The sequence below is a fragment of the Aquarana catesbeiana genome, linkage group LG13 (assembly GCF_042186555.1).
Source record: "Aquarana catesbeiana isolate 2022-GZ linkage group LG13, ASM4218655v1, whole genome shotgun sequence".
NCBI classification, from domain to species: Eukaryota; Metazoa; Chordata; class Amphibia; order Anura; family Ranidae; genus Aquarana; species Aquarana catesbeiana.
Genome location: NC_133336.1, coordinates 218,586,873 through 218,599,242, shown reverse-complemented (window position 1 = coordinate 218,599,242; position 12,370 = coordinate 218,586,873). Strand labels below are relative to the sequence as shown.

Genomic DNA, 12,370 nt, shown 5'->3' with positions numbered 1-12,370 from the left:
CAGTGGATGGATCACTATACCAATACCTGATCTATACCTAGTACAGTGGATGGGTCACTATACCAATACCTGATCTATACCTAGTACAGTGGATGGGTCACTATACCAATACCTGATCTATACCTAGTACAGTGGATGGGTCACTATACCAATCCCTGATCTATACCTAGTACAGTGGATGGGTCACTATACCAATACCTGATCTATACCTAGTACAGTGGATGGATCACTATACCAATCCCTGATCTATACCTAGTACAGTGGATGGATCACTATACCAATACCTGATCTATACCTAGTACAGTGGATGGGTCACTATACCAATACCTGATCTATACCTAGTACAGTGGATGGGTCACTATACTAATACCTGATCTATACCTAGTACAGTGGATGGGTCACTATACCAATACCTGATCTATACCTAGTACAGTGGATGGGTCACTATACTAATACCTGATCTATACCTAGTACAGTGGATGGGTCACTATACCAATACCTGATCTATACCTAGTACAGTGGATGGGTCACTATACCAATACCTGATCTATACCTAGTACAGTGGATGGGTCACTATACCAATACCTGATCTATACCTAGTACAGTGGATGGGTCACTATACCAATACCTGATCTATACCTAGTACAGTGGATGGGTCAGTGACTGGCACATGGGTTTGCAGCTTACCAGTTGTCCAGTTGTTTTATCGATGGTGTAGCTGGAGTTCTGGAAGGTGGGGCTGTCCTTGGGGTTTTCGGGCATTGGGACACCATTCTTGTACCAGGTGAAGACTGGAGGTGGTGAGGCGTCCTTCTCAATGCAGTAAAGGGTTGCGGTACTCCCGGTACTGACAGAAGTTGGTACCTGAGCGATGGGCACAGAGGGGGGAACTGAAGAAGAACAGAAAGTGAGAGGTCATCCCAACCCATCCTAGAAAGTCACAGTACTGAGGTCACCAATATTCTCACCCAACACCACCAGCTGAGTCTTGTCCTGGAAGTACTGCGGCTTCCCGCTGGAATCCTTTCCGGTCACCTCACACGAATATTCCCCACTGTCCTTCCTGGTCACCGAATCTAGCCGGAGGCCTTGTGGGAAGAAGGTCGCCCGACTCTTATAGGGTGCTATGAGAGAAACCAACATATTAATGGAGAATGACCGTCTGATACCTGGAGGACACCTCATCTGTCCCAACTCCACCCTCTAATACAGCTTATAGCAGGGGATTTATGATGGAAAAACCACCACCCCCAATCTCCACCTCCCCACCCATAATTGTTGTGTGTCCCATCTCACCAATAGCCCCCCCCATGATTTATATCTGTCCCCGATATCCTCCCCAACTTGATTTGTGTCTGCCCCCTCTCACCACATGCTGTAAATAGAGGGCCATTTACCTGGGCAGGAGATGGAGGGGAGGTTTAATGGGTGACTTACTTGTCAGTTCTCCATCATAGTACATCATGGTGGAGTCAGTGCCGGATGTGAACTTCCACTCCACACGTGGGTTCTGGTAGATGGGATAATTGCATGGAAATTCTGCATCTGAGGAGGAAGAGTATACATGTAATATAAGTGGTGTAGCAGGATGGTTCCTTGCCAGTAGGGATGAGCCGAACACCCCCCAGTTCGGTTCGCACCAGAACCCGCGAACGGACCGAAAGTTCACACGAACGTTAGAACCCCATTGACGTCTATGGGACTCGAACGTTCGAAATCAAAAGTGCTCATTTTAAAGGCTAATTTGCATGGTATTGTCCTAAAAAGGGTTTGGGGACCCGGGTCCTACCCCAGGGGACATGTATCAATGCAAAAAAAACTTTTAAAAACGGCCGTTTTTTCGGGAGCAGTGATTTTAATGATGCTTAAAGTAAAAAAAAAAAAGTGAAATATTCCTTTAAATATCGTACCTGGGGGGTGTCTATAGTATGTCTGTAAAGTGACGCGTGTTTCCCGTGTTTAGAACAGTCCCTGCACCAAATGTCATTTTTAAAGGAAAAAATCTCATTTAAAACTGCTTGCGGGTTTAATGTCATGTCGGGTCCTGGCAATATGGATGAAAATCAGTGAGACAAACGGCATGGGTACCCCCCAGTCCATTACCAGTCCCTTTGGGTCTTGTATGGATATTAAGGGGAACCCCGCACCCAAATTAAAATAAGGAAAGGTGTGGGGCCACCAGGCCCTATATACTCTGAACAGCAGTATACAGGCTGTAGGTTTGTTGTTAAGTAGAATCTGTTTGTAATTTTGAACATTTTTAACGTGTTTAGCTCCAGCCAAAAAATCTTTTTTAATCTTTTTGGAAAACATAGGGAAGGGTTATCACCCCTGTGACATTTGTTTTGCTGTCTGTGCTCCTCTTCAGAAGATTTCACCTCACTTTTTGTCCCAATGGATTGGAAAGCATCAGTGGAAAGGAGAAATGTTTTTCCCATATTAACTCTTACAGGAGAGAATTTCCCTTCCTAGGGGTAGATTTCATCTCACTTCCTGTTGTCTCCTTCCGTTTGCAAGTAGGAGTCGTTTGTAAGTTAGATGTTTGAAAGTAGGGTCCTGCCCTATATACTCAGCAGAAATTTGGGCCTTAGGTGTTGCTGTGGCCACAACACTGTAAGCCCTCACAGGGCCCTGCTGTGAAATATTAGATCAAGAATTGTAATTACATGCCCCTGTTGAACAGGAGCTGAAAAATTAGGCCTTAGGCACTGGTGCTGGTGCCACAACACTGCAACCCCTCACAGACACTCTAGTTGGAACGCAGGAACGAGCCCTGCTGCAAAGTATTGCATCAAAAATTGTAATTACACGCCCCTGTTAGACAGGGGCAGAAAAATTGGGCCTTAGGCACTGGTGCTGGTGCCACAACACTGCAACCCCTCACAGACACTCTAGTTGGAATGCAGGAACGAGCCCTGCTGCAAAGTATTACATCAAAAATTGTAATTACACGCCCCTGTTAGACAGGGGCAGAAAAATTGGGCCTTAGGCACTGGTGCTGGTGCCACAACACTGCAACCCCTCACAGACACTCTAGTTGGAACGCAGGAACGAGCCCTGCTGCAAAGTATTGCATCAAAAATTGTAATTACACGCCCCTGTTAGACAGGGGCAGAAAAATTGGGCCTTAGGCACTGGTGCTGGTGCCACAACACTGCAACCCCTCACAGACACTCTAGTTGGAATGCAGGAACGAGCCCTGCTGCAAAGTATTACATCAAAAATTGTAATTACACGCCCCTGTTAAACAAGGGCAGAAAAATTGTGCCTTAGGCACTGGTGGTGGCGCCCAGAACCAAAAATGTTCTTACAAGCTATCAGCGTGATGATTGAGGAGGAAGAGGATAATTACTCAGGATAGTCACTCAGCATCAGCATAGGCAGTCTTTGAAGGGATCTGAGATTTCAAAAAAAATATTCGGTTACATCAGCATCAGGTGCTTGGTAGCTGGTGGTGATCCAAGACTCATTCATTTTTATGAAGGTCAGTCGATCGACCGAGTCAGTGGACAGACGCACCCTGTGATCGGTTACCACGCCTCCAGCAGCACTGAATGTGCGTTCTGAAAGAACGCTGGATGCAGGACAGGCCAGTAGCTCAATTGCATACTGTGCAAGCTCTGGCCAGTGATCCATCCTCAAGACCCAGTAACCCAGAGGATTTTCGGTGGGAAAGGTGTCCAAGTCTGATCTTGCCCCTAGGTATTCCTGCACCATGTAAAACAGACGCTGGCGATGGTTGCTGGAACCGATCATACCTTGGGGCTGCGGACCAAAAAATTGTCTGAACGCATCGGTCAGACGGCCACCTTCTCCACCGCTCCTTCTTTGACTGACCGAAGCCTCAGCAACACGTTGTCCAGAAACAGGAGTTTGTAACCTCCCAGTCTCTGGGAACGCGTTGCACAGACCTTTCTGCAAGGCCTCCCGAAGATGTTTCATCCTCTGCTCCCTCTGCGATGGTAAGATAAGGTCCGCAACCTCACCCTTGTAACGTGGATCAAGGAGGGTTGCCAGCCAGTATTGGTCCTTCTCCTTGATACCACGAATACGAGGATCCTTACGCAGGCTTTGCAGGATCAGGGAGGCCATGCAGCGTAGGTTTGCTGAGGCATTCGGTCCGGAGTCCTCTGGGTCACTAAGGACGACATGGTCCGCAGCCACCTCCTCCCAGCCACGTACAAGTCCATGTGTTTCTTGGGACTGATCCCTTAAAGACTGCTGCTGATGCTGAGTGCCAGGCTCCACCTCCATACTGACACAATCTTCCTCCTCCTCCTCCTCCTCTTCCTCCTCGTCCTCTTCCTGTGTGATCGGCGGGCACGCAGGAACACTGTCTGGATAAAGGGGGCCTTGAGAGCTAAGGAAGTCCTCCTCTTCCTACCTCTGTTCTGCCTCAAGTGCCCTGTCCATTATTCCACGCAGCGTGTGCTCCAACAGGTGGACAAGGGGGACAGTGTCACTGATGCATGCACTGTCACTGCTCACCATCCTCGTGGCCTCCTCAAATGGTGACAGGACAGTGCATGCATCCCTGATCATGGCCCACTGGCGTGGGGAAAAAAAAACAAGCTCCCCTGACCCTGTCCTGGTGCCATAGTCGCACAGGTACTCATTGATGGCCCTCAGCTGCGTGTGCAGCCGCTGCAGCATGGCCAATGTTGAGTTCCACCTGGTGGGCATGTCACAGATTAGGCAGTTCTTGGGCAGGTTAAACTCCTTTTGGAGGTCCGTCAGCCGAGCACTGGCATTATATGACCAGCGGAAATGCACACAGACTTTCCTGGCCTGCCTCAGGACATCCTGTAAGCCCGGATACCTGCCCAAGAACTGCTGCACCACCAAGTTAAGGACGTGAGCCAAACAGGGCACATGGGTCATTTGTCCCTGTCGGAGGGCAGAGAGGAGGTTGGTGCCATTGTCGCAAACCACCATTCCTGCCTTAAGTTGGCGTGGCGTCAACCACCTCTGAACCTGCCCCTGCAGAGCTGACAGAACCTCTGTCCCAGTGTGGCTCCTGTCCCCCAAGCACACCAGCTCAAGCACCGCATGGCATCTTTTGGCCTGCGTACTTGCGTAGCCCCTTGAACGACTACGGAGCACCGCTGGTTCCGAGGAAGAGGCCATGGAGGAAGAAGAAGAGGAGGGGGTGGAGGAGAGAGGTGTGTCACAATCAGCATTTTGGAGGCGTGGTTGCGGAACAACCTCCAACACTACTGCACCTTGTCCTGCATCCTTCCCAGCTGCCAGCAGAGTCACCCAATGCGCCGTGAAACTTAGGTAACGTCCCTGTCCATGCCTGCTGGACCATGAGTCAGCGGTAATATGCACCTTACCGCTGACCGCCCTGTCCAGCAAGGCATGGACATTGCCTTCCACATGCCAGTAGAGAGCCGGAATCGCCTTCCGTGAGAAAAAGTGGCGTTTGGGTACCTGCCACTGAGGAACCGCACATTTCACGAACTCACGGAATGGGGCAGAGTCTACCAACTGAAAAGGCAGCAGTTGAAGTGCTAGCAATTTTGCCAAGCTAGCATTCAACCGCTGGGCATGTGGATGGCTGGGAGCAAACTTCTTTCGGCGGTGCAGCAGCTGGGGCAGGGAAATTTGCCTGGTACAATCTGACGTCGGTGTACCAAAAGCAGATTGCCCACAAGTACTTGGTTGTGACACACCTAATTCTACACCTTCATTCCTCTCACTGCAGGTCTCAGAGAGGACTGAAGGCCTAGTGGGGTTGGAAATCTCAGCTGATGAGGAGCAAGGAGAGATCCTCTTTGTTCTTTGGTGTGGGTCTTTTAGATACGCTTGCCAACGAACTGCATGGCAGGTCAACATATGTCTGGTCAAGCATGTGGTACCCAAGCGGGAGATGTTTTGGCCACGCGAGATACGCTTGAGACATATGTTGCAAATAGCAGCGGTGCGATCCGATGCACTCGTCTCAAAAAAGGCCCACACCAAAGAACTTTTTGAATAACGCGCAAAGACTGCAGCGCCCTGCACATGTGGAGCTTTGGGGTGTGATGCAGTCAATGTGCTGCCCTTAGGCTGGCCCCTGGAGGGCATCCTGCCTCGTTGGTGATGTGCTGCCGCCTCCTCCTCCTCCTCCTCCTCCTCCTCCTCCTCTCTCCTATCAGGCACCCACGTTGAGTCAGAGACCTCATCATCCCCTCCCTCCTCATCACTGGAGCAAACCTGGCAGTATGCTGCAGCAGGGGGAGCATGACTGCCAGATTGCTGTCCTTCTTGGGCACCCCCTCTGTCCGTGCTCGTGTTACTGCCTTCATCGAGCTCAGTATCATCATCAGAGCCTTCCAAACGCTGGGCATCCTCCTGGAGCATGTACCCAACACTGTGGTCAAACAGTTCGAGGGAATCCTCATGAGGACATGGTGGAGCTAGGGAAGGAGTCACTGATGACATTGAGCTGAGGGAAGAGGCCGCTGCTTTGCCAGACAAAGTACCCTGAGCATGGGTGAGAGAGGATGAGGAGGATGAGGACGGCTTGGTCATCCACTCGACCAAGTCTTCCGCATGTTGCGGCTCAACACGGCCAGCTGCCGAAAAAAAGGCCAAGCGTGTCCCATGGCCACGTGCTGATGAGGATGCACCGTCTCCACGACCAGCACTAGACACAGAGCCTGCTTGCCCTCTCTTATTGGCTTGTGACTGTCTGCCTCTCCTTCTTGGCCTTCCAGACATACTAATGGCCTGTAGCTGCACTAAGCTGGGATATATATATATATATATATATATGTACTGATACTGCAGCTAGCAAAATCAACTGCCTGCCTGTAGTATGAGAACACCACCAACCTTCTACAGGTAGCTTTAGCTGAACACTGTGAGCAGGACGCACCCCACTAACTTGTAGGTTTAGCTGAACACTGTGAGGAGGACGCACCCCACTAACTTGTAGGTTTAGCTGAACACTGAGCAGGACGCACCCCACTAACTTGTAGTTTTAGCTGAACACTGTGAGGTGGACGCACCCCACTAACTTGTAGGTTTAGCTGAACACTGTGAGGAGGACGCACCCCACTAACTTGTAGGTTTAGCTGAACACTGTGAGCAGGACGCACCCCACTAACTTGTAGGTTTAGCAGAACACTGTGAGCAGGACGCACTGCACTAACTGTAAATAGTCTAGCTGCCTGACTGTGGTACTAATAGGATCAAAAGAACACCAGCAATTTTCTTCAGGTAGCTGTATATACTGTAACAAGACAAGCCTGCCTGTCAGTAGGAATATAACAGAAACGGATCTAGCTGAACACTGTGAGCAGGACGCACTGCACTAAATGTAAATAGTCTAGAAGATAACAGGAACGGATCTAGCTGAACACTGTGAGCAGGACGCACTGCACTAAATGTAAATAGCAGGAACGGATCTAGCTGAACACTGTGAGCAGGACGCACTGTACTAAATGTAAATAGTCTAGAAGATAACAGGAACGGATCTAGCTGAACACTGTGAGCAGGACGCACTGCACTAAATGTAAATAGCAGGAACGGATCTAGCTGAACACTGTGAGCAGGACGCACTGCACTAAATGTAAATAGTCTAGAAGATAACAGGAACGGATCTAGCTGAACACTGTGAGCAGGACGCACTGCACTAAATGTAAATAGTCTAGAAGATAACAGGAACGGATCTAGCTGAACACTGTGAGCAGGACGCACTGCACTAAATGTAAATAGTCTAGAAGATAACAGGAACGGATCTAGCTAAACTGAATACAGTGTATATATATATATACACACACAACACCTGGGATGTATATATATACACAATACACTGTAAGTGCAGCTAACTGACTGACTGTTCTGCCTAATCTATCTAACTCAAATGAAATGACACTGTCTGTCTCTCTCTCTCTCTCTCTCTCAATGAACACCGGAACACACACTACACAGGGCCGCCGTGCAGGCGGCCTTATATAGTGTGGGGCGTGTACTAAATCCCCTGAGCCATAATTGGCCAAAGCCTCCTTGGCTTTGGCCAATTACGGCTCTCTGTTAAGGCGGCGCTGTGATTGGCCAAGCATGCGGGTCATAGTGCATGCTTGGCCAATCATCAGCCAGCAATGCACTGCGATGCCGCAGTGAATTATGGGCCGTGACGCGCCACACGAATTTGGCGCGAACGGCCCATAAAGTTCGGAATTCGGCGAATGACCGAACAGCCGATGTTCAAGTCGAACACGAAGCTCATCCCTACTTGCCAGGATTCAGGTCTAATAAAGTTCACTGATGGGTCAGCTGTATTCTGGGCTTTAATCACCAGACTAAGGCCGGCCATACACCTATAGATTATCTGCAGATTTTCTATGGTTAGATGGAAAAAGTGCAACAGATTCCTCCATCTACGCTGAACTGTGTGGATGGAGGAATCTCCCAGTGGGCCAAGCTTCAGTATCTTGCTAGTCGGCTCCGCTGGTTCTCAATCTAAACAATTCCTGAACCCAATCAGAATGTTCAGATATTGTGAGAGCCAGCGGGACCGACTAGTAAGATATGGAAGCTTGGCCCACTGGGAGATTCTTCCATCCACACAGTTCAGCGTAGATGGAGGAATCTCTTCCACTTTTTCCATCTGTCCATAGAAAATCTGCAGATAATCTATAGGTGTATGGCCAGGTTTTAGGCTCCCAGTTGGAGAGGACTCCACCCTGTAGACAGGAGGTCTGGGAGTCAGTAGAGTCTCACCTAGGATAGGTGTATGGCCAGGCTCTAGGCTCCCAGTTGGAGAGGACTCCACCCTGTAGACAGGAGGTCTGGGAGTCAGTAGGGTCTCACCTAGGATAGGTGTATGGCCAGGCTCTAGGCTCCCAGTTGGAGAGGACTCCACCCTGTGGACAGGAGGTCTGGGAGTCAGTAGAGTCTCACCTAGGATAGGTGTATGGCCAGGCTCTAGGCTCCCAGTTGGAGACGACTCCACCCAGCAGACAGGTGGTCTGGGAGTCAGTAGGGTCTCACCTAGGATAGGTGTATGGCCAGGCTCTAGGCTCCCAGTTGGAGAGGACTCCACCCTGTGGACAGGAGGTCTGGGAGTCAGTAGAGTCTCACCTAGGATAGGTGTATGGCCATTCTCTAGGCTCCCAGTTGGAGATGACTCCACCCTGTGGACAGGAGGTCTGGGAGTCAGTAGGGTCTCACCTAGGATAGGTGTATGGCCATTCTCTAGGCTCCCAGGTGGAGATGACTCCACCCTGTAGACAGGAGGTCTGGGAGTCAGTAGAGTCTCACCTAGGATAGGTGTATGGCCAGGCTCTAGGCTCCCAGTTGGAGAGGACTCCACCCTGTGGACAGGAGGTCTGGGAGTCAGTAGAGTCTCACCTAGGATAGGTGTATGGCCAGGCTCTAGGCTCCCAGTTGGAGACAACTCCACCCTGTAGACAGGAGGTCTGGGAGTCAGTAGGGTCTCACCTAGGATAGGTGTATGGCCAGGCTCTAGGCTCCCAGTTGGAGATGACTCCACCCTGTAGACAGGATGTCTGGGATTCAGTAGGGTCTCACCTAGGAGAGAGAGGTGGGAGTCGGTGTAGAACGAGGCTACTTGCTGTACACACGGAGGTGCTGAGCATCCGGTCTCTAGGAGACCAAGGCCCTAAAGTGTAAGGCCTGATCTGGAGAGCAAGCCGGGAGGTCTGCAATACTGAATACCCCTTCGGGGGAATCTTCTGTGTTTGCTTTGAACTTTCTTTTAAATAAAAGTGGGCAAAACCAGCCCTGAAATGGATAAAAACGAGTGGTGGTGTCCTTAAAGTGCTACCCTTGGAGTGAACCCCTGACACCGGGCACCAACATTTATAGGTAGAGTTCATCTAGGGAACATCTGATTGCCTCTCGGGGATGTAGCAGATGGGATTGTGCTTTGCTGGGTTTTCTCCTTCCTCTGGACCAGCCGTAATCCCAACCCTGAGCTGCTCTCTTGATTCTGGATTGGCCCTCAGACAGCCTGGAAGCCAGATGTCCCCAGAATAGGCCCAATCTCCGGCCTAGCAGCCCAGGCAACACGACACAGGTCCAACCAGAAACCGTCCAGGTGCCACAGAACATCGATCACCTGACTCTACCCGAATATAGAGGTTCTCCCAGCAGGCCAAGGGATCCAAAAAACCACCGCCCATTGGCTGAGATACCCCACATACCTATCAAATGACCTTAGGTTGTCCTTCTCATATCTAATTCCACCAAATACCCGGCCACCTAGTGGTAGAAGAGAAAAGTGCAACAAGGCCAAACATAGGGAGAAATCAATAGATCCCCATCAATCGACCAGGATAACTACTCCGGACAAGTCCATTTATGAGGAGCGTCCCTGACTATACCCCAGGGGGCTCATCTCCTATATACAGAACATCTATAATCTCCAGTCTGGGGTCATATAATGTGATAATGACATCATATATAATCTCCGGGAAGCTCCTCTCCTATATACAGAACATCTATAATCTCCAGTCTGGGGTCATATCATGTGATAATGACATCATATATAATCTCCGGGGAGCTCCTCTCCTATATACAGAACATCTATAATCTCCAGTCTGGGGTCATATCATGTGATAATGACATCATATATAATCTCCGGGGAGCTCCTCTCCTATATACAGAACATCTATAATCTCCAGTCTGGGGTCATATCATGTGATAATGACATCATATATAATCTCCGGGGAGCTCCTCTCCTATATACAGAACATCTATAATCTCCAGTCTGGGGTCATATAATGTGATAATGACATCATATATAATCTCCGGGAAGCTCCTCTCCTATATACAGAACATCTATAATCTCCAGTCTGGGGTCATATCATGTGATAATGACATCATATATAATCTCCGGGGAGCTCCTCTCCTATATACAGAACATCTATAATCTCCAGTCTGGGGTCATATCATGTGATAATGACATCATATATAATCTCCGGGGAGCTCCTCTCCTATATACAGAACATCTATAATCTCCAGTCTGGGGTCATATAATGTGATAATGACATCATATATAACCTCCGGGGAGCTCCTCTCCTATATACAGAACATCTATAATCTCCAGTCTGGGGTCATATAATGTGATAATGACATCATATATAATCTCCGGGGAGCTCCTCTCCTATATACAGAACATCTATAATCTCCAGTCTGGGGTCATATCATGTGATAATGACATCATATATAATCTCCGGGGAGCTCCTCTCCTATATACAGAACATCTATAATCTCCAGTCTGGGGTCATATCATGTGATAATGACATCATATATAATCTCCGGGGAGCTCCTCTCCTATATACAGAACATCTATAATCTCCAGTCTGGGGTCATATCATGTGATAATGACATCATATATAATCTCCGGGAAGCTCCTCTCCTATATACAGAACATCTATAATCTCCAGTCTGGGGTCATATAATGTGATAATGACATCATATATAATCTCCGGGGAGCTCCTCTCCTATATACAGAACATCTATAATCTCCAGTCTGGGGTCATATCATGTGATAATGACATCATATATAATCTCCGGGGAGCTCCTCTCCTATATACAGAACATCTATAATCTCCAGTCTGGGGTCATATAATGTGATAATGACATCATATATAATCTCCGGGGAGCTCCTCTCCTATATACAGAACATCTATAATCTCCAGTCTGGGGTCATATCATGTGATAATGACATCATATATAATCTCCGGGGAGCTCCTCTCCTATATACAGAACATCTGATTGGATGAAGTCTTACTCTCTCCTTCCTTCAGGTTGATGGCCGGGCTACAAAGAACTGCCGTCCCTGTGGAGAGAAGAGAACATGGTGAGTATAGGAGGGAGGGGGAGAGAGTGCGAGGAGAGGAGAAGAGTGCGAAGAGAAGAGACGAAGAGCGTGAGAAGAGGAGAAGAGTGCAAGGAGAAGAGCGCAAGGAGAGGAGAAGAGGGTGAGGAGAGGAGAAGAGAGCATGAGGAGAGAAGAGCGTGAAGAGAAGAGCGCGAGGAGAGGAGAAGAGCGCAAGGAGAGGAGAAGAGGGCGAGGAGAGGAGAAGAGGGCGAGGAGAGGAGAGTGTGAGGAGAGGAGAAGAGCGCGAGGAGAAAAGAGCTCGAGGAGAAGAGTGCAAAGAGAAGAGACGAAGAGCGTGAGAAGAGGAGAAGAGCGCGAGGAAAGGAGGAGAAGAGGGTGAGGAGAAGAGGGCGAGGAGAGGAGAAGAGGGCGAGGAGAGGAGAAGAGGGCGAGGAGAGGAGAAGAGGGCGAGGAGAGTGCGAGGAGAGGAGAAAGAGAGCACGAGGAGAAGAGGGCGAGGAGAGGAGAAGAGGGCGAGGAGAGGAGAAGAGGGCGAGGAGAGGAGAAGAGGGCGAGGAGAGGAGGAGAGGA

General features: G+C 49.3%; 1 protein-coding gene across 1 annotated transcript; it reads right to left on the bottom strand.

Moving 5' to 3' along the window:
- Positions 1 to 687: 687 nt before the first annotated feature.
- On the bottom strand, positions 688 to 11,936 carry LOC141117507 (junctional adhesion molecule A-like; the record flags this gene model as incomplete). The annotated part of the gene is given in 4 exon segments (XM_073610406.1): positions 688 to 890; positions 969 to 1,124; positions 1,438 to 1,545; positions 11,750 to 11,936. Coding segments are annotated over 3 exon segments (387 nt in total), but the record flags the coding sequence as incomplete, so codon positions are not given.
- Between the last annotated feature and the right edge of the window lie 434 nt (positions 11,937 to 12,370).